This window comes from Triticum urartu, chromosome 1 (assembly GCF_003073215.2).
Source record: "Triticum urartu cultivar G1812 chromosome 1, Tu2.1, whole genome shotgun sequence".
Lineage (NCBI taxonomy): Eukaryota > Viridiplantae > Streptophyta > Magnoliopsida > Poales > Poaceae > Triticum > Triticum urartu.
This window is the reverse complement of record NC_053022.1, coordinates 504636998-504659724: the sequence shown is the minus strand read 5'-3', so window position 1 is coordinate 504659724 and position 22727 is coordinate 504636998. Positions and strand designations below refer to the sequence as shown.

The following is a 22727-nucleotide window of genomic DNA, read 5'->3' as shown; positions in this document are numbered from 1 at the left end:
CGCGTGTGGCGGCAGTTTTTTTGACGATGGGTGGTGGGAGCATGCGTTGGTTTTTGTCTTCATGCGATGGAGGGGGATGACGAAGGGAGGTGGGGATCGAAGGAGGTCGAACCATCACGACGTTCGATCTCCTTTAATAGTATTTAATAGTAGAGACTATGGAATATTTGGACCGAGGGGGGAGGGAGATGACTGAATGGGCCATGGCCCGTGGGTTTGGGTGCGCATACGAACACAGTGTTATTATCGGCCGCCGCGTCGCTGACCAACCCAGCACAAAGCGACGACCGGGTCGCACACGGCCACCAACCACCCAGCAGCTGCCAGATCGGAAACGCCAGCAGACAGCCGGCGCCAACCCAAAACAAAACAAAAAGCCCCAGCAGCAAACCCCACCAAATCCACGCCATTTCCATCCATCGGACTCCCCGAGGCCCGCCGCCTCGCCTCGCCGCACCACCGCCAACGCCGTCGCCGACGACCGCCGAGCCGAACCCAAGGATGGGGCGGAAGCGCGCGGTGCTGGTGGGCATCAACTACGCGGGCACCAAGGCGGAGCTCAAGGGCTGCCACAACGACGTGGCCCGCATGCGCCGCTGCCTCGTCGACCGCTTCGGCTTCGAAGACGCCGGCATCCGCGTCCTCTCCGACGCCGACCGGGCCGCGCCGCAGCAGCAGCCCACGGGCGCCAACATCCGCCGCGAGCTCGCGCGCCTCGTCGCCGACGCGCGCCCCGGGGACTCCCTCTTCTTCCACTACAGCGGCCACGGCACGCGCCTGCCGGCCGAGACCGGCCAGGACGACGACACCGGCTTCGACGAGTGCATCGTCCCCTCCGACATGAACCTCATCACAGGTGCGCAGCGCAGATCCGGAGACGCCATTTCCGTTTTCGTTTTGTCTCGTGCCATGTTGCTCCTGTACTTGTTCTGAATCGAACTACCGGTTAGTGAATCGAGTGTGGTTGGTGAGATCTGAGAGGGACGTTATTTGATTCATTGTCACGTTTACGACTTAATTATCGGATTTAGCGCTGTGGTAATTTCTGCATTTCTGATTGGATTAGTTTTTAGGTGACTATGATTTCAGATAGTACATTGTGGTAACACTGATTGCAGACTTTTCACCACATAGCACAAATATTTCGATATACAATCAACTGTCTTAAACCATGCTATTTACGTAAGATTTTTTTCTGCCAAAATTCGTAATGTAAATACAATTTGGCCTCATTTATTTTGCTACCAAGGCCCCATTCTGAATGCTACCAAAATTTGCAAGTCACAGAAATTTGGTTTGTTTTGGCAGTAACAAGAGTTTGTTGCATCTGTTTTGTACCAATCCAAACATGCAAACGCCAAGCCAGCAGAAACATGTTGCTGTACCAGCAGGACCTAGGCTCCACACTCCTAACCTAAGTTGCATTACCAAATTCTGTCATGAAGCAGGTCAGAAAGTGCATTCCTTAAACCAGTTTAGTCCTAGACATGCAGAGGGTACCAAGTTAATTTAAACCTGTAGTGGAAAAGCATCAATCAAACTGTGTCAAAAGTGATCAGGGTCCATTTTTGAAACCAAAAAGAAGTTCACAGAAGATCTGAATGTCAGCAACCAGGTGATGTTTGAATCTGCCACTTGTTGGCTTGCCTGATTCATGTTTTTTCTTTTCCTGCAATAGAATGTTCTGAGCCTGCTTCAACTCATAGGCAGTTAAGCTGATGGGTGATGGCTATCTGCAGATAATATTCTAGTGCTTCGGTAATCCTCAGCTTTCAGATATTACCTACTACTCCCTCCGTTCCAAAATAGATGACTCAACTCTGTACTAAAGTTAGTACAAAGTTGGGTCATATATTTTGGAATGGATGACTCAACTCTGTACTAAAGTTAGTACAAAGTTGGGTCATATATTTTGGAACGGAGGGAGTATATCGAGAAGGCAGCCAATACATAGAAGTAGAGCGGTCAATAACCAGTAACATCTTGCATCCCTTCCTGTCAATGGCATTCTAATTTTCTTCTTTGCACTGCAGACCAAGATTTCACAGAGCTCGTGCAGAAAGTCCCAGACGGCTGCCTGTTCACCATAGTCTCTGACTCTTGCCACAGCGGTGGCCTGCTTGACAAGGCCAAGGAGCAGATTGGCCACAGCACAAAGCAGAACAAGGCGCAGCAAGGCAAACGGGAAGAGCGGTCTGATTCCGGCTCGGGCGGCTTCCGGTCGTTCCTCAAACAGACCGTCCGGGACGCGTTCGAGTCCGAAGGAGTCCACCTCCCTCGCCGCGGCGGCCAGCAGAGCAGCTACGACGACGACGACGCTGAGGCCGAGGCGCCGAGCCTGGACTCAGGCACAGACGGGCACGTGAAGAACCGGTCGCTGCCCCTCTCGACATTCATCGAGATGCTCAAGGAGAAGACGGGGAAGGAGGACATCGAGGTGGGGTCGATCCGGATGACGCTGTTCAACGTCTTCGGCGAGGACGCGAGCCCCAAGATCAAGAAGTTCATGAAGGTGATGCTGGAGAAGCTGCAGCAGGGGCAGCACGGCGGCGTGGTGGGCCTGGTGGGCGCGCTGGCACAGGAGCTGCTGAGGGCCAAGCTGCAGGGCAAGCAGGAGGAGCTGAAGCCGGCCATGGAGCAGGAGGTGCACGGCGTGGAGGAGGTGTACGCCGGGACGGCGGCGAGGGCGCCCCACAACGGCGTCCTCATCAGCGGGTGCCAGACCGACCAGACCTCGGCGGACGCGACGACCGCCAAGGGCCTGTCCTACGGCGCGCTCAGCAACGCCATCCAGGCCATCCTCGCGGAGAAGGACGGCAAGGTGAGCAACAAGGAGCTGGTGCTGAGGGCGCGCGGGCTGCTGTCCAAGCAGGGGTACAAGCAGCAGCCTGGGCTCTACTGCAGCGACAGGCACACCGAGGTGGCTTTCATATGCTGAGAGCGTGAAACATCATCCGTTTGTCTTTGTCCGTCGATGAGAGAGAACGTTTTCTCCTCGTGTGTCAAAACTGTCTGCTATTGTCTGTGGACTGTGGTTTTGGAGACCCGGACGCCATGTGTTGCTAAGATTGGACTGTTTGATGTTTCATCTCAGAATAACAATCACATGCTCTCAGGTAATAATATACCTATAATATATTACTCCATGTTTCCCAAAAGCAGAAAAAATTGATAAAATTATGGGAGAACTGGTAAAGCCATCCCCACTATCTTTATACCATATACAAACCTGCCATTACATTATCTGTATGTATCATACTTCCACTCTGCTACCTTTTATGGTTAGTGGCAACTGATATGTATGTACTCATGGAGTATCTTACAAGTAGTGCCGCAACTATCATGGAGTAGCAGTGTGGAGTAGTATAATGAGATCATACATGGTGAAGGCAATGCAAACGGAAAAGCTAGCAGTGGCAGCGATGATCATCTCGAGCTCCACCAACCCACCAGCCCCGTACTAGTGCCTGCCAGATCGGACCGCTCTGCCAACACACAGCTCGCCACCCCACCAGCCTAGCCGCGTCCGGCAGCGCCCACCGGAGCGCGCCGGCTCAACGATGGGGCGGAAGCGCGCGGTGCTGGTGGGCATCAACTACCCGGGCACGGAGGGGGAGCTCAAGGGCTGCCTCAACGACGTGGCCCGCATGCGCCGCTGCCTCGTCGACCGCTTCGGCTTCGACGGCGCCGACATCCGCGTCCTCGCCGACGCCGACCCGGCCACGCCGCCGCCCACGGGCGCCAACATCCGGCTCGAGCTGGAGCGGCTCGTCGGCGGCGCGCGGCCCGGGGACTCCCTCTTCTTCCACTACAGCGGCCACGGCCTGCAGCTGCCCGCCGAGACCGGCGAGGACGACGACACCGGCTACGACGAGTGCATCGTGCCCTGCGACACCAACCTCATCAAAGGTACGTACATGTAGGATTGGACATTCGGATTGGTTCATCCATTGATTGTTGGCTGGGATGTTCGAGAGATTGTCAGAGCGACAAGCTCCGTTGCTTGACTGACGACTGAAGGAGCTCCTTTGCCGCAGACCAAGATTTCACGGAGCTGGTGCGGAAAGTGCCCGATGGCTGCCTCTTCACCATGGTATCCGATTCGTGCCACAGCGGCGGCCTCATCGACAAGACCAAGGAGCAGATCGGGAACAGCACCAAGCAGAGCAAGGCCCAGCAGCAGCGGCCTCCGTCCGCCGGCGCCAACCTGTGCGCCTCGCTCCTCGGGGCCGTCCGGGGCGCGCTCGAGTACGTTGGCATCCGCCTCGGCCGCCGCGCCAAACAGGCGGGCTCGCCGGCCGGCACCGCCACGACGAGCCGGTCGCTGCCCCTGTCGACGTACATCCGGATGCTCAAGGAGCAGACCGGCAAGGACGACGTCGGCGTGGGCTCCATCCGGACGACGCTGTTCCACCACTTCGGCGACGACGCCACGCCCAAGATCAAGAAGTTCGTCAAGGCCGTGGTGGGCGGCAACGGCAAGCTCCGGCATGGCGCTGATCAGGCCGCCACGGTCACGGAGCTGATCCCGAAGGCCAAGCCGGAGGGCGGGGGTCAGGCCGGCGCGCTCGGGCCAGCCATGGAGCAGGAGGTGCGGAGCGTCGAGGAGGTGTACGCGGGGGCCACGGCGAAGGTGCCGCCGCCACGCAACGGCGTCCTGATCAGCGGGTGCCAGACGGACGAGTCCTCGGCGGACCTGACCACGGCCAGCGGCGTGTCCTACGGCGCGCTCAGCAATGCCATCCAGGCCGTCCTCGCGGAGGAGAAGCGCGGGAAGAAGGTGACCAACAGGGAGCTCGTGCAGAGAGCGCGCGGGCTGCTGGCCAAGCAGGGCTACGTCCAGCAGCCTGGCCTCTACTGCAGTGATGAGCACGCTGATGCTGCCTTCATTTGCTGATTGGTGAAGCACCACATCGGTCGTGCTGTGCTGTGTGTCGACTAACCGTGTATTTGCGCATTTGCGCCGTGTGCTGATTGCTTTTTGTGCTGCGGCAATGGTTCAAATTTTGGTTTCCCTCATATTTGGGCACCTTTGACATGACATGGAATTTTCATACTTATGAAAATGGATTGGTCTTTTTTTAAATACAACGTAGACGGTCACATAGATGCACATATACTCACACAAATGAATGCACACACGTATACTCTGCCACTGCCTCTATGAACACCTTCGAGAGATTGAGACGTCGAATCTTGAGATTGACAAAGTTACCACCTCTTACTTACAAGCTATTCCGTCTTTATATAAGATACACAAGTGTGTTTGATCCCTGGTTGACCAGTACACATTCAACCATAGGTTGGTTCGCTACTTACAAAACTAGAGTTAATGGCGAGATTCCCCCCCCCCTCGTGCCGCCCCACCCGGGTGAATCGGGAGCAATCACCCCCTCCATCCTCGCCACCATAGGAGGCTGGCCCTGGGCAAGCCTGCGGCGCAACCGAGGAATGTGGCGGCGGGGCCTGTGCTGCTCCTGCACGATGGCGGAGAGCCCTGGATCTGGGGTGGGGGCCTTCGACATGCCCCTGTTCTACAGTGAGCGGCGGGGGTGGCATGGTGCTTAGCGTTCTGGTCGGGCGGCCGACGGACCACTGGTGGATTAGCATCATGGCCTAGCTGCCTTGGAGCCATATCTGGTCGTTGCTCGTCCTCCCTGCTTGGTGTGCTTCCCTTCCCCTGGTTCTTGGCCTCGCTGGCTAGTTGGTTGGTCCTCAGGCTACGTGCGGAGCTGGTAGGGATTTGGATCGAGAGAAATCCCTGGTCGGCTCCAGTCGGCCGTGACGGCGACAACGCCCGAGGGCGCTGGTTTTCTTCACGAAGACATCGGCCAGGTCCGCCCTACCTCTTCCCACCTCCCTCCCTCTCGGGTGAAAATCCTAACTACGATGGGCGGCGATGGTGCTCTCGGCACTGTGTCCTTCTTGAAGGCGCCACCTTGAGAGTTCCATGGTGGTGGGCAGCGGCAGCAGCAGATGACGTGCCCTTCTGCATCCAAACTTGTGCTTTTCCTCCAGCATGTTCTAGTCGTGGGTTGTGTGGCATTCATCATGTTCTTGGAGAGCTTCGACACATTTGGTGTGCGCTGATCCGCTCTAAGTGACCACTCGGTGGCATCCATCCTTGTTCTTGGAGAACTTTCCATTCTTTCGATGGTGCGGCGCCTTGCGATCCAGACGATGAGGTTGTGGCCTCTTTCTGGATTGATGTGTCGTGCCGAGGCCCTTAGTGTTTGGTGATGACATACCTTGACAGTGCATCTTCACTCCCTCTCCGGATTTGGCATGCTTCCTTGTTTTATGTTCAGTCACGGTAGAGGACCTCGATGTCTTCAGTCAATGGCGAATCTAGGAAACAACGGAGGGCAGGCTCAAAATTAACGATCGAACGATTCTGGATGAGTACAGGCTGGATCATGACTATGTGGGCTTGTGGGCTGGGCCTAATACTAGTAGTAAAGAAATAAATTGAATCCTTGGAGGGGAAGGGGGCTCGAGCCTATTAAAGCCTCCCCCAGTAGATTCATCCTGTCTTTAGTTATATGTTCATGTGTATATCATTCCAGCGTGAAGTGTTTGAGGCTTAGTAAGCTGCTTTCCGGCGCCATTTTATATCTCTCCGTCTTTTCTGTTGTTCTTGTTTTATGTTGGTTGTTGCAACTGTATCCTGGCCGGTTGATGGCTTTCTTAATTCAAAATAGAACAAAGCTAGAGCCTTTTTGCGCGCTCTGTTGCATCTTTTCTTAAAAAAAACTAGTGTTAGTGGTCATCCATTCAATCATCTTTCAATATTCATTTTCTCGGTTCTAACATGTGGGGTCATGCAAACCTACAAGGTAGGTATAGGATTGTAATCAGTTTGACTATATTTTGGAATTTCTATTCCCAACACATTAAATAATAGTCATAGTTGTGTGAAACTCTTCACAAAATCCAAAGTTCTCTAAAAACTAGGAACAAATTCATGTTGTATTAGAAAAGTCAGAGGATATGTTGTATTTTAAACAAGTTCAAAATTCATAAATATGAACAGATTCATGCATCATACAAATTCAAAAGGGGACAAAGTGTGGAATTATTCACCAAAATGGACCCATCAGTATCATTTTCCTTGTCGGAGTAGAATTGTTCCTCGTCGGAGCAGTCAGACGTTACCGACCACTAGCCACTATCGTGGAAGTCGTAGCGCCTTAGCAACCATGACCACATGTCCACACCCAACCTCATAACTGCACACAGATGGACAACGCCGGGGCATCCGACCTGTTGATGGTAGCCGAAGGCACAAGGAGGAAGGGGAAGGCATTAACACATGAGAAGTCACTTCCATCATTGTTCGATGCGGCACATCTTCAAGTTCCCGCTCTTGCATAAGAGTCATGGGGAGGAGGTCGCCAGCGCCGAAGTCTCTCATTGTCCTCTTGGCATGGCATGGAGGTTCGCTGGTGGAGGCACTCCGATGGTGGTGGAGATGAGGCACCGAGGATAGCAACGTGAAGGAGGAGAAGCAAGGCGAGGTCAAGGAGTAGAAGAGGCGTGCTAGCCGCAAGCAATGAGGAGGGAGAGCCAATTACGTGGAGGACCGACGTATGGAGATAGGGCGCCTCCCTCCTTATTCGCTAGTGGTTAGCATTGGGGTAGGGAGGGGAATCAGTGAGGATGGGTCGGGACTTGAAGGCGGTTGAGCATGAGGGTGATTAGGGGGGGGGGGTAACTTTTAGTTTTCTTTTCATCTTTAGCCAATGACAGCTAGGTCCCACGTGGCATGACATATATGTAGTTGGGTATATATATATATATATATATATATGCACGTACGAGTTCAGCCCTTTAGTACGCGTATATACAACTCTATGTGATGGGTACCACTATTTTACCGTTTATATACTCATCGGCATTTATTTTTCACATACCTTGTTCTAATGAAGTTTTTTTCCTGCTAGGCATACTACAATGTTGAGGAAATCATTAACTGGTAGCTGCTCGCTCGGCTTGGGAGTAGCGACTAATCGCTGATTCAACTTATTAACTAGATTAATCAATCGATGGATTTATGAACTCACTAGGCGCAGTTTTTGTATAGAGAATTTTGTTCAATAGAACTTGAATGCTATTAAAAAAATCTACATTGCAAATATGAAGCAAAATGCGCCGCTTTCTTTTCTCAGTAGATAAATCATCAACCAGCATCCATTGGAAGAAGGGGGGGGGGTAGTGGCGCACAGAGGGAGGAGAAGAAGCAGTGACACGTTGAGGACCTGGCCAACCACCATCTAGGTCGGGTGGGGATGGGGGAGGGGGGGGGGGGGGGGAGGAGGGCCATTCCCTAGCTATTTAGGAGCAGGAGGGGTTGGGAGGGGTTACAGGCCAAATAATTGGGCTTTGTTTGCCCACTCTATATCGGGCCATCAACAATTAATCGGCCTGACAACTAATTAATTGGTCTGACAGGCCATTTAATCGGCCGGCAAGTTAACGCGATGAGTAGGTGCTATTCGAGTCGGCCACCCTACGAGTAGCGATTAACTGTCCCATTACCTAAATAATCGGACGAATAATTGAACAACGCTTGTATCGAGTACCCATTGCTCACCGAGATCATAGTCGCGTGCTGCAAACCCGGTGCTCCAGGCGACGCCCCACTGTATGGTGAGCCATCCGTGACGGGGATGAGACGACGAAGCTGCAACTGAGGGTTGGTGGAGCTGCGAGCCGGACGCGACCGAGATGAGGGGGTGGGAAAAGCCGATCCAATGGTGTAGAGAAGCCTGATCGTACGGCTGGCTGGGGTGGCCGCCCCCAAGCTGCGATCGACCGACCGACGAAGAGCATCGACCCGTGTGGTAATTTCTTTCCCCAGACGTGCCATCTCATCACCGGAGAGAGCAGCTGAACTGCCCAACACGAATCGGACCCCCTCCGGCGCCCGGCGATGGAGATCCCCACCGCCACCATCCATCGCCTCCTATCCTCCATTCGGGAGGGCACCACGGCCGCGCCCCCTGCCCCTCCCTTCCCCTCCGTCGCCGACGCCGTCGCTGCCTTCGACCCCGATGCCTCACCGGAGCTCCTGTGCGGGCGCTGCGGCGCGGCGGGTGGCCTCCTCCGCGGCGCGCAGTCCGCCGTCTGCGTCTACTGCGGGTCCCCTAGGCGTGGGGAGGGCGATGACATCGCCTTCCGAGGCAGTGCGGCCTACCAGTGGCTCCTCGGCTCGCTCCGGCTTGATGGATCTGTGAGCTCCTTTTCTGGCTTCGTTTGTTTCCATCGATCTGTTATTGTTGTACCAGTGGAATGCCGTTCCTTCGTAGTGGAAAGCCGTAGATTTGGCATTTCGGTCTCTTCCCTTAAGATCTCTAGTGGCAGGGTTCATGTGGAAATAGGGAAGCACTAAGTCGAAATAATGGGATGCTTGTTTATAAAGCTGAACCATGGAAATGAGGCTTTCTTTTATGTGGATGTAATAAGATGGAAAATTTGGCAGAATTGCGAGTGCCATTTGAGTTTAGAGACGTTTGCTGTTTCTTTTTCTTCCAAAGAAGGAACTAGAAGTTTAAAAGAGAAATGGAGGAACTGCAAACAAGTCTTTGTTTGTAGCAGAAGATGTGGCTTGGACCTGTGGAATTGGATTTCCCAATTTAGTCATGAAAGAAATTCTCGTCTAGGCCACTAGGATTATATAACTAAAAAGAAAGTGATGTCATACTATCAAGCACAGGACATGTTCTCCAACATGCGTATTGTAGTTAAATCTGAGTCTTTTCAACTGCAATGCAATTCCTCTTTTTCAGAGTTATTAGCTTATTATGTAGGATATTTTTTTGTTGTTGTGAAGAAAGTGTAATGTACAGAATGCATTTGAAATTAATCATTTTATGGTCTAATAGGAAAACGTTGCCAGGTCACCAATTTCCAGTTTCTTTTTCAATACAACCATTCCTTATGTTAATACTCCCTCCGATCCATATAATAGGAGTAACCTTTTTTGCATGTTTCTTCCACAAAATAATTCATAGAATTGAAAAACTGTTTGCTTCACAGGGCTGTAGCAACGGTATCTTAGCAATCCTTCCCTAACTCGGTTTATTCATGATGCGACGGTTGAGCCTCCCACTGGATTTTAGTACCCGTTCTGTGCAATTTATTTTTGTGTGATCTGAGTAGCCTAATTGGAAATTTCTTGCTTGATTCCGCTCTCCTAGAAGACAACTGCATTACTTTAGGTGAATTATTGATCTAGAAGTTCCATAGTCCTTCTTATGATATATACCTTATGTGTTTGGAAACAATGGGATGAGGTACAATATATAAAAGTAAAGAAAAAAACCAGAAGCTTCTAGATGCTTCTACCCCATTCTAGATAAATTGGTCGTTAAGTCATATGTTGTTTTATTTGTTTGTTTTCTTAACCTTTAAATAATGGTTTCGGAGTGTTCTAGCTGCGAGTAGAAGCTGAACCTTAAGTAATGTTTTCTCGGATCTTCTATTTATGAGTTTAAGTTGAGATGTGAAGGCTTCACAAAGCCTATAAATAGAGGTCCTCACTTCTAGTTTGTAACTCAGCCCATGTACCCACTACCTATGAACCTGGTGTTCTTATCTAAGATCTTCTATTATTACTTGTGTTCTAGGAGTTTTGGAGTGAACTCCTGCTGCAGTATCGGCCTATATTTGCCTCTAGAGCGATATCTTATCTAGCGCATCACGTCGAAGTAGTTCCTTCAACACTAGTGCTGTACACTTTGTAGCAGCAAGGTGGAGTTGTTCCTCCACAACCTTGTGCTGCTTCACAATGACCTTATAACAGCATATTCTCAAGAATGTGAGAAACCTCAGTTACATCAAGTTGGAAACTAGAAGCTTTTCTTATTAAGCCGCAGCTTAAATTGGAGAGCTGTTGAGAAACTGTTTTCCGCAGCTTCAGTTCCCTAAAGTAGATGCATGTCTAGTATCTAATTAGTCTTGGTCCTGCCGTATTTACTAACCTGGGGTTTAGCACTTGATGATTTGTAGACCCAAAGATCGTCCAAGGGAGGAGCCTATGCCTCTCAGATATGATTGCTTGACCATTACAACAAGTTCTGCCTTATACTAGACCAATGGAGAAGCATTTTCTCTCCTTTTATTTTTTTTGGTAAAAGCAACAGGGAAGCTGCCCTACAAAGCTTCCTCATACATGCCCTAGGGCACATATTTTCTGACCAAGAAGCTGAAACGATATAGATTTATCTCCATTGTGGCCTAAGCGAATCTGTCTTATCACATATTTCTCAAAGTTAATAAATCTAGATCTATATAGATTTATTAAGATTTATAACATATAACAGTGGTTCAATTGACACAGTGTTTGATGTCACGCCCGATGTTGAATGACACAAATGTTTAGGAACCATGCATTAGTTGTCTCAAATGCTGTCTAAAGTATGATTCGTATTTTAGTAAATCTGACAACATGCTTATCTAGATGTATTGTGACTAATATAGCTATATACCATGTAGTTGTTTGGGTGCTTACTCGGTCACTCACCACATGGACGATTTAAAGCCATTTCTAGAGCATGTGCTGCATGTGCCATCGAGAGCATGGCTCTTACTTACCATTGTAATACTGGAATCTGCATAGTTTCAGTAAGCTTGAGCTCCCATTAAACTCGGTTGATCTTGTGGAGTCTAGATCAATGAAAGTTAAGGCATCTCTGTTGTTGGTATTTACCTCTCCAAGATCTCACTAGAGTTCCCTTCTGTCTTTAAACTGTGTATGCAGGATACATAGTCTGATATCTGAATCTTAACCCTGGTGCTATCTGTAACTGATGGTTGTTTTTGCCCCTCATTCAGGCTCTCGTAGAATTTGATGGCGACTCTACGGATTCAAATAAAAGCAAGGAGACACCAAAGAGTGGGTTGGTCTTATCTGATCTTCTGGACTTAAAACTTACTTTCCCCCCAGAGAATAGGGAAATATCTGGAAGTTCCACAAGCAACAAACAACCATCAGTTGCATGCACACTAAATTTGCCTGGTGTTAACCTGGACTCATTTTCCATTGAAAGGAAAAAGGAGATAGCTGCCACCGCTGCTGCTCTTCCTCCAACTCATACTATAGTGCAGGAAAAGCATAGCAGAAGTCATGAATCCAGTAGCTCAGAGATGCATATTACATCGAAAGGCTTTGATTCCTTTGGGACAAAAACAGGTTCTCAAAGCACAAATCAAATGGAAGCTACTACGGCATTTGCAAATTGGGATGCTCACTTTCAGTCTACTGGCTCAGAGAGTGTTGTTGGAGACTCTAAGCAACTGGACCTATTTAAGAGCGCTTCAGTTGCCGAGCCTTCTAATTTTCCAGTTTCTGGGACTGCCATCAGACCGGTATTAGCTGCTGGAAATCAAACAAACATAGAATCAGAAGATTTAGCTTCAGCATTAAATGTAGACAACCTTTCCGTTCAAAAGGCTGTCCCAGCTAATGCAGAGACTAACGTTAGGATGGTTGCTGGAAACAATGTTGCTGAGTTCACCGGGTCCTCCCTTAACAAGAATTCAGTTGAGAGCAGTGGATTGTCTGGAAGGAGTGACATCGGAGTCAGTACTGATGAAGCTTTTGATGACTGGCAAGAATTTACAGAAGGTGGAAATCAGGGCACACTATCAGATGTCGGAGAGCATACAGAGAGGCCTTTTGTGAGCGACTCCTCACAAATAAAAGGAACGGACCCCTTGCCCATAAGAAGCACAGAATCATCCAACAATGTTGCAGATTCTGATGATTGGCAAGCTTTTGCACAAAGTTCTGCTCAAGGAGATTCAGTGAAACTGGTGGAAGGATCATCGAGTGGTCAAGGAGATGGTTTGGGAAATCCAGTTGCAGAGCTAGAACATTCTTTAGAAGCTCATGCTGTTGATTTATGGCCTGTTGGTAATGTCAAAGAACATAATTCTACAGAAATTGTTGAGCAAACTGATGATTCTTTTGATGACTGGCAAGATTTTACCACCCCTGGTCAAGCACAGGTTGCTTCATTCAATGAAGCTGAAAAATTGACGGAAGTTTCACATGTGAGTCACAGAGAAATAGATGTGGACTCATGGTTCACAGAAAATACTAGGGAATCAAGTAATACTGGCTTGGTGAATAGGAATAATATCATGCTGGATGATTGGCAAGGTTTTGCTGGTTCAGATCAAACACAGCAAAGTTCATATAATGCAGGTGGTGAACTAATGGATATTTCATTTGAGCAGCTTGATGGAACTGGCCCTGTGCAATTACCAGCAGATGTCAGCAGTAACAAAACTACAAATATAGTTTCAACAAATATGGAAGACAATACATTTGATATTTGGCAAGATGTTGCCGCACCACATCACCAACAGGAAAACATATCTAATCTTGGGAGAGAAATGACTGGTGTCTCTTCTGTGCCTGCTAAAGAAATTGACTCCATGGATTTGTGGCTAACCAGCAATATCAAGGAATCTAACAGCTGCAGCAAAGATGTTAGTGGAATTCATGACTCACCCGATACATGGCAAGATTTTGCTAGTTTTGGTCAAGCACAGGGAAATATGAAAATTCCTGTGGAAGGACAGTTCGTCAAAGATCCTTCAGGAACTGAACCTGTGGACTTGTGGTCTTCAAGCCATACAGAGCAGTTTAAGAACCTTGAGCAGATAAATGCAAATAATGACCCATTTGATGAATGGCAAGATTTCAAAAACTCTCCTGAGCTGGAAACAAGCTTACAAGGTCGGCCAGGTGCTCCATTGTCTGGTAAACCCTCAGTATTGACGGCTGATATGACAGGGATGGAATTTGGAAGCTTTGCACAGTCAGCTCCATCCCAACGCCAAATACATAATAAACAAGATAATTCTAATGAAGCAAATGCAGCTCCACCTGGTGAACACGAAAGGTTAGTGATAGTGTACATTTTTTAAGCTGAGTGCATATTCTTTTGTTCATAGATTGGGGATTACTGTATACTTGATTAATTATGCTTGATGCTTCTAAAGCAATATAGAAATGGTCAAATAAATGTGTAGTTTTTAACTTGAGGACCAAGGCTAGACAAGCCCAGATCCTTATTTATGCATCATAGCTTGGCACCCTGTAAGTGTTTTTTGCGGAAGGTTGGCACCATTTTCCTTGTTATTTTCATGGCAAAGCCCAAATTTCGGCACAGGTAGGCAACTAGTTGTTTCTGCGTGTAAAGATTAGTCTAAACTAAGCTTGTGCGCTGCAGCTATCACTGTCACTGGTATGTTTCATCTGAGCTTCCATCATATGAAATACAAGGATGTATACTAATAGGTTTACTAGAATGGTTTAGGCAACTTGTTTGTTCGACTTGTGCTGGTAACAATTCATACTGGACTTTGATGAGCCCAGGTGTAGCTTTTGTGAACGCAATGCCTTGATTTCGTATTTGGTAAACACATTAGTATTCAGGGAATATTGGATCCAATCATTGCTAACTTATGATATATTTTAACAAATGTTTAGTTACTTAGCAACTTCTTTTCTCTCGAGAAAATGTAAAAGCCTTGCTACTCAATGCACTGATTGAAAGAAGAGTTTGTACAAGCCATAAGAAGGGCAACACTTGGGAATTACGACATGATGCCTCTAATATCTAGGTGCGACCATCGCCGGAAGCAAAATGCTAGACCTCTCACACCCACCGCCGCCCATAGCCTGGTTTCTGTCTTCATCGTGTGAAGTAGGGTTGATGTATTCGCCCTGTGGAGCCAATGATATCGGTGAAGATAGAAAAGGCGATTGTGTCGGCAAAGATAGTGGAGTTCAAGTTTGATGATAGGCTAAATACGGCATATCCGATCTAGTAGCGCGAGGTTCCCCATTTTCGGCGTCAGCTGTCAATGGTGTTTCATGATGTACTTAACATAAATATGGTGAACGTATGTGGATTTGTATGATGTCACCTCAGGTTACTAGATGGACAGGGGGCACAAGTTTTACCCAGGTTCGGGCCTTCGCGTGGCGAGTAACAAGCCTACTCATGCTTACATGGGATTATATCAAATATGAATTACAACGGAGATGCACAATGGCGCGTATCTGGCGAGTTGAGGGTCAAGCCGCCAGAAATGGTGATGGATGATCTTGGCGGGATATCAGGATCAGATTTAATAATATGCTAAACTACACTTCTAGTGTTTTCAAGAGGTTGAAGGTCCTAAATCGTTTCATGGGGACGCCCTTATATAGGGGTCTTGGTTGGTGGGCGCCATCCTCCATCTTTCTTCTAGGCATGCAAGTCCTGGACTTCTCCATCTTTGGTAATGGCATGACTTCTCTTAAGAGAACCTAGAGTGGCGACTTCTCTTAAGAAAACCTGGAGTGGCATGTCTATGGGAACCGGTCGTGCAGGCATCGGCCCTTCGTATCGCACGTATACACGCAAATGTGGCCCAAAACGTAATACGCGTGGCATTTAGAACACACATTTTTCTTTCCACTAAATTCAGAAAATTTTGAACTGTTTTTAGTTTTTTTTTCCGAATATCCTGTTTCCTGGGGCTTTCTTTCTATGTTTACATTGAGCCATAGGTTCAAAATTCGTGTTATTTTGCAGTGGTAAACCATTTGAAGCCACACTACCAATAATCCACTTCATAACCTGGTTCTGAATTTCTGACCAGCAAGCAGCACCCTTAGTCGCGTGCCTATTTGTTGTTGCATTTTGCTCCTTTTTTAGGTCAATTCATCCTTACAATTGCCAGAACGAAGTAGGTGAATGATTGGTTGTGAGATATATTGCAGGCCATGTTGTATAATGTTTAGTATCTCACTCAATCCCGTTCGTGATATATGATTGATCACATATTACACGTTTTCACCATGTGCAGGATGGGCGTAATGCAGCAGATGGGTGATGTTGATGCATTGCCTGCAACAAGTCAAGACAGTAACTCCAGACCAAAATCAGAAGCTGGCAATGCAAATGTGGAGAAATTGCTGTCTCAGATGCATGATCTCTCTTTTATGTTGAAGGACGAACTTTCTGTCCCTGCTAAGCCAGCAGATCGCTCTGAGTCCTGAAAGTTTCTGAGGTTCATAGCAACAGCAACAGTGTGCTATTTACTATACCAAGACGAACTTATGGTGGAGCTCCAGCCTTTCGCTTGCAGCACCAACCACATCAAATATCTCCTGTAGTAAATTTACGTGGCGAATAATCCCCTTTTTGCAATGGAATGTCTCTTTTGTATCAGAACACTGATCGGTGGAGAATTCTAGCAATTTTCTCTGTTACATTGATCGGCGGAGTAGTCTTGCAATTTCCCCAGTCTTGTTAGTTAGGAGAGAATCCAGATCCCGAAGCCCCACTGTGATAAGTTTTTTCTTCTTACTGCAGAGTTGAAGCCAGAGTCGCTGGTTTTGTTGTGTATGTATCATTTCCGAGCCTGTATATGTTGTATACGAGACTGAAAACAAGATGTCCAGCCTATCCTGTGTTTTTCTTTTCTTGAAACCATCTTGCTCTTTTTCGAGATTGTCTGCAAGACTCGTGCTGGTATGTTGAAGGAAAAATGATTACTCTTGCTGATGGTAGCCCCATTCTGTTTGCTGCCGACATATTGTACCTTGCATGTATCGATTGTTAATTGTCATCCTGATTGTTAATTGTCATCCTAAGCGAATCGTTATACCTGACAAAGGACTTGCCAGACTTGCTGCAACCGTCCTGCTGGATGTATTCTCCTGGGGTTTTAATTTGTTAGTGCTTGATGATTTGTAGACCCGAAGATTGTGTCAGTACTCTGGAGGTGCCAAAGGTGCGGGCAAGACAAGGGAGACGTAAAGAAGGCGCGAAGAAGGCGTAAAGTAGTCGCGGGAGTGTTTGAATTCAAGTTTGTGCTTGGGGGCCGTGAGCCTTGTAATCGAGTGGGCCGTGGGCCGTATGAGTTCGAGTGGCACTCACGAGTATATAAGCGAGGCGTCTCGTTGTGGATAGGCATCGATGACTTGAAATGAAATATTCTGAGCCACAGGCTCCTCTTCCTCCTCTCGCTGCCTTCTCCTAGCTTCTCATCTCTCTCGCTCACTCCCTAAGATCTCTCCTACCCTCCCTCGCCGCCGGCGAACTCCTACCTCCCTTAAGTCGTGACAATCTGGTATCAGAGCCACCTCCTCGCTCTGCCGTGCGTTGAATTTTTTTTCTGAATCATACCCGGCAAATCCGAGGCGATGGTAGCGGATCGCCTGCGGGCTTGATCTGTGTAAATCCTGACCTGAGGTGGGTTGATTTGGGATTAATCGGCCACAACGACGACATTCAAGCCTAATCCGCAGTCGCGCTTCATCGCGGACGAGATGGAGGCGTTCCAAGAGCGCATGCTGAAGGAGTTCGCCGAGATCAGGGCGGTGCAACGCAAGCTGGAGGTGGTCGACGGGATCTGCGCACAGCTGGCGGCGCTCGACACCAAGCTTACGGAGCAAACGGCGCGGCTCGACCAAGTCCAAGTGAACGTGGATTTGTCCTGCGACACCTTGGGGCAGGTTCAGCAGAGCCAATTACATGTCGCTTAGAAGGGGAAACCACCAGAGGTACCGGAGACCTCGTCGCCGACAGCATCGGAAGTGTCAGACGACATTCTGGGCCCAGGGCCACCGTTTGTTGCTCAGGGGCTGCCTCGTCCTGTCCAGGTACCGCCCAATACCTCTCTGTCCCAACAAGTTGTGCAGTCAGTTTAGGAGGAAAATTCAGGCAAGAGGCCGTGGTTGCCCAAAATGGATTTTCCCCGTTTCGATGGAAGTGATGTCAGGATCTGATTAGATAAGTGCAAGGCGTTCTTCAAGTTATATAGCATACCTGGCAATTTCAAGGTCACCTCCGCCTCCCTGTATCTGACTGATAACGCTGCAAGTTGGTATCAGGCCTTTAAACAAAATAGCGCATATCACACTTGGCCGCAGTTTTGTGCAGCGGTAATACAGGAGTTCGATGTGAATGTTTACAGACAGAAGATGAAGGACCTCATGTCGCTCAAACAGGAGAAAACAGTGGAGGAGTACAAGTAGAAGTTTCTTCAGCTGGTCTACACCATCAAGTTGTATGAACCGTCAATCAGTGATACTTTCCTGGTAACTCGTTTCATTATGGGGCTCAAATCAGAGTTACGATCAGCTGTGGAGTTTCAGATACCAACAAATGTCCACATGACAGCGATGTATGCTTCGGTTCAGGAAGGACTGTTACTGCAGCAGAAGACAGTCAGAGGATCTTACCAGAAGACTGCTTTTACCAAATCTGACACTCGGCCGGCGTTGGCTACTGGTGATCTGTGGAAGCAAAACAGTTGAAAGAATATCGACGAGCTAACAGCCTGTGTTATAAATGTGGAGAGAAGTTCACTCTGGGGCATGTTTGCAGTCAGTTGCCTATGACTGGGGCTCAACTGAAAACAACAGAAACAGCGGTGCAGAGTGAGATAATTTCTGATGCCCTTTTGGATGCTCTCGTTGAGCAGTCTACAACAGATTGTGCTACTATTTTAGTTACTGCCTTGTCAGGTGCAACTCACCCAAAAACCATACAACTGAGAGCCTTGGTGGGGAATTAAGTGGTGCTCATATTAGTGGACTCAGGGAGCACCCACACTTTTGTGGATCAAGCACTGCTCAACAGGATAAATGTTAAGGTGGAGAACTTGAATAGGCTTATGCAGGTAAAAGTGGCAAATGGAGAACTAGTACAATGTTTTGAAAAAAGTTTCTCAGTTAACCTGGTGGATTCAAGGTTATAACTTCACAAATGCAATGCATGTGCTTCCTCTTAGGGGACATGACATCATTTTGGGCATGGACTGGCTAGAACAATGGGGAGTGATGCAATGTCACTGGGCAGAAAAATGGGTTCAGTTCAAATATTCAGGACAAGAGGTGAAGTTACAGGGTGTGTTACCTGCAAAACCAACAGAGATTACAGAAGTCACCGCTGAACAACTGTTAAAATGGGAAAAAGGCAATGAAGTTTGGGCAACTGCTGTGTTAAACATAATTGTGATGGCACCTGGAACTCCAGTTCCTCCTGCTGTACAAGAATTACTACAACAACATCACACTGTGTTCAAAGATCCTCAGACTTTGCCCCCTCACAGACCACTGGATCATGAAATCCATCTCATTCCTGGGGCTGTTCCAGTAAATTGCAGGCCATACAGATATTCTCCACTACAGAAAGATGAAATAGAGAGACAAGTGTCTGAAATGCTAAAAGCTGGTTTGATCACACCAAGCATTAGTCATTTTGCTTCTCCTGTTCTCATGGTAAAGAAGAAAGATGGCACTTGGAGGTTCTGTGTGGATTACAGAAAGTTGAATGATATCACCATTAAAAGCAAGTTTCCTCTACCAGTGATTGATGAGTTACTAGATGAATTAGGTGGTGCTAAGTGGTTCTCAAAACTAGATTTAAAGGCTGGGTATCATCAGATTTGAATGAAAGAAGAAGATGAGCATAAGACATCATTTAAGACACACCATGGCCAGTTCCAATTCAGGGTACTTCCTTTTGGACCGGCTACTGCTCCAGGCACATTCTAGTGCAATATGAATGTGTTTATGGCAGGGCCTAACAGAAAGTTTGTGTTAGTATTCATGGATGACATCCTAGTATTCATCTTCACACTAGAAGATCATATTCAACACCTGAGGTCTGTGTTTGAAATTCTGGCACAAAATCAGCTATATGTGAAACAGAGTAAGTGTGTTTTTGCTCAGCAGTCCATGGAATATTTGGGCCACATTATTTCTGACAAAGGAGTAGCTACTGATCCTGCAAAAACAGAAGCTATGGTTAATTGGCCTGTACCAACTAATGTTACTGAGTTGAGAGGATTTTTGGGGCTAACAGGTTACTATAGAAAGTTTGTGAGGAACTATGGTCTGTTGGCTAGGCCTCTCACTGTTTTATTGAAGAAACAAGCTTTTCAGTGGTCTGACACAGCTCAAGCAGCTTTTCAGCAGTTGAAACAGGCCATGGCCACAACTCCTGTTCTAGCTTTACCAAACTTTGCAAAAACCTTCACTGTGGAGACAGATGCTTGTAATACTGGAGTGGGAGCTGTTCTTGCTCAGGAGGGGCATCCCATTGCTTACTATAGCAAGGCACTTGGAGTAGCTAGTCAGAAACTGTGCATTTATGAGAAAGAATTTCTGGCAATCATGATGGCCATAGACAGGTGGAGATCTTACCTGGCCGAAGCACCTTTTGTCATCAAAACAGACCACCAAAGCCTCTGTCACTTAGGGGATCAACTTCTCACTTCAGACTTGCAGAGAAAAGCCATGACAATACTGGTAGGACTGCAATTCACTATTCAGTACAAAAAAGGAGTGGAAAATACTGCAGCAGATGCACTTTCCAGAGTGGCTCATTTATTTCCTCTCCAAGCAATGTCTACAAGCAAGCCTATCTGGATACAAGAAGTGTTGAATTCCTATACAGTTGATCCTGCTGCATAGCAGATGTTGCAGAAGCTAGCAGTGGATAACAAAGCTTGTCCTGGATTTCATTTGCAAGAGGGGCTAATTAAACATGAGGATAAAATTTGGATTGGAGCAAATGCAGGTCTGCAAACAAAGCTCATCCAGGCTTTTCATTCATCACCAGTGGGAGGACACACTGGCATACTTCTTACTTACCACAGAGTGAAGCAATTATTTAGTTGGACTGGTATGAAAACATATGTGGAAATTTTATGAAGCAGTGCAATACTTGTTGTTGAAAGTGCGTTATATCGACTAGAGGGGGGGTGAATAGGCAATTTTTATGAAAGTCTTCAAAACATGGAAGTTATGAAGACAAACGATAGAAATAAACCTATTACCATGCAGCGGAAGGTAGACTACACTAAGCAAACCATAGTCAAGTATTCAATGGAGTGAAAGCACAATGACTAATAGCAGCAATGTAGTAAGGATCAGGTAGGAAGATATTATGAAGCCAAACAGAACACGCAGTCACTCAGTGAAGACAAAAGATAGTGCAATCATACAATGACTTCACAAGGACCAACAGTAAGTAAAGGGAAGGGAAGGATGAAACCAGTGACTCGTTGAAGACAATGATTTGTTGGATCAGTTCCAGTTGCTGTGACAACTATACGTCTGGTTAGGGTGGCTAGGTATATAAACCTGAGGACACACAGTCCCGGACACCCAGTCCTGAACACGCAGCTCAGGACACCCAGTCCTCACCGTATTCCCCTTGAGCTAAGGTCACACAGACCTCGCCCAATCACTCTGGTAAGTCTTCAAGGTAGACTCCCAAACCTTCACAGACTTCGTTCACCGGCAATCCACAATGTCTCTTGGATGCTCAGAACGCAACGTCTAACCGGCTAGAGGATTCACAGTCCTCAAGTGTAATAAGTCTTCAGATCACACAGACAAGAAGACTTAAGTGATGCCTAACTCTCTTTGGCTCTGGGTGGTTAGGGCTTTATCCTCGCAAGGAATTCTCTCTCAAAGGCTTCGAGGTGGGTTGCTCTCAAATGACAAAAGTCGTACACTAACTCCGAGCAACCAACCGTTTATGGTTGTAGGGGGTGGGCTATTTATAGCCACTAGGCAACCCGACCCTATTTGCCCGAAATGACCCTGGGTCACTAAGGAACTGACATGTGTTCCAACAGTCAGATTTCAAACTCACGCGGCAGCTTTACTTGGGCTACAAGCAAAGCTGACTTGTCCGACTCTGGACAAGTTTCGCTCTCATAGTCTTCACTCGAAGACATAGGTTTTGGTTAAGCATCACTTCAATCATTCTGACTGGTTCACTTGGACCCCACTTAACAGTACGGTGGTTCCTATGACTCAACAAAGAAGAAATAGAACTACAAAAGATCTAAGTCTTCGAGCTCCATAGGCTTCATGCGATGTCTTCTCTTGTCATAGTCTTCAATGTGAGTATCTTCACAAACCACCTTTGACATCAATGTCTTCATACATTTTTAGGGGTCATCTCTGGTAGGAAAACCGAATCAACGAGGGACTTCTACCTGTGTTATCCTGCAATTCTCACAAACACATTAGTCCCTCAACTAGGTTTGTCGTCAATACTCCAAAACCAACTAGGGGTGGCACTAGATGCACTTACAATCTCCCCCTTTTGGTGATTGATGACAAACTAGTTGAAGTTTTCAACGGGGAATATAATATGTGAAATTGTAAAGGATAATGAATTGTCTTCATAAGTTGCAAGGGCTCCCCCTGAAGATGTGCATATAAGTAATTTGCTTTTGGAATGCAAATGCACATGGCAGGTTGTACTTGTGGAGATCCTCTTCAACTTATGATGACAATTCATTATGCATGGGAAGATATGTGAAGATGATGACATGCATAATGGAAAATGGACGTCTGCAAAATGATCTAAGTGCGGAATTTATCGTCGCACATGCGGAATTTATCATCGCATCACAAAGTGGCAAATAAGCAGCAGACGACCATTGAGTTTAAGTGTTACAACTCAAAGAACCAGATGTATCAAAACGAGAGTTGTAAACACGAAGCAAAATATAAAGCACCCGCCCATATGGACCCGCTTGAAGACTATCAAACTCATATGCTTCTCCCCCTTTTGTCAGTAAGGACCAAAAAGGTTTGAAGACATAGAGCATCTACTCGTTCCCATGAAGAGTAGGTGAAGCAGCAGGGTCGTCGGTGGTGTTCGGCGGTGCAGAAGAACTTGGAGCAG

At 47.5% G+C, this 22727-nt stretch overlaps 3 protein-coding genes across 3 annotated transcripts; all 3 read left to right on the top strand.

Moving 5' to 3' along the window:
• The first annotated feature begins 321 nt into the window (after positions 1-321).
• On the top strand, positions 322-3146 carry LOC125523065 (metacaspase-5-like). Its single transcript, XM_048688116.1, has 2 exons — positions 322-856; positions 2034-3146. The coding sequence occupies exons 1-2, from the start codon at positions 502-504 to the stop codon at positions 2936-2938; spliced, it is 1260 nt and encodes a 419-aa protein (XP_048544073.1). The 5' UTR covers positions 322-501; the 3' UTR covers positions 2939-3146.
• A 161-nt stretch (positions 3147-3307) lies between these two features.
• LOC125523075 (metacaspase-4-like) lies at positions 3308-5070 on the top strand. The gene is made up of 2 exons (XM_048688125.1): positions 3308-3909; positions 4038-5070. The coding sequence occupies exons 1-2, from the start codon at positions 3561-3563 to the stop codon at positions 4895-4897; spliced, it is 1209 nt and encodes a 402-aa protein (XP_048544082.1). The 5' UTR covers positions 3308-3560; the 3' UTR covers positions 4898-5070.
• Positions 5071-8853: 3783 nt separating this feature from the next.
• Positions 8854-16600, top strand: LOC125523059. The gene is made up of 3 exons (XM_048688102.1): positions 8854-9232; positions 11836-13913; positions 15871-16600. Exons 1-3 carry the CDS (start codon positions 8933-8935, stop codon positions 16061-16063), a joined length of 2571 nt encoding a protein of 856 aa, XP_048544059.1. The 5' UTR covers positions 8854-8932; the 3' UTR covers positions 16064-16600.
• Positions 16601-22727: the final 6127 nt, after the last annotated feature.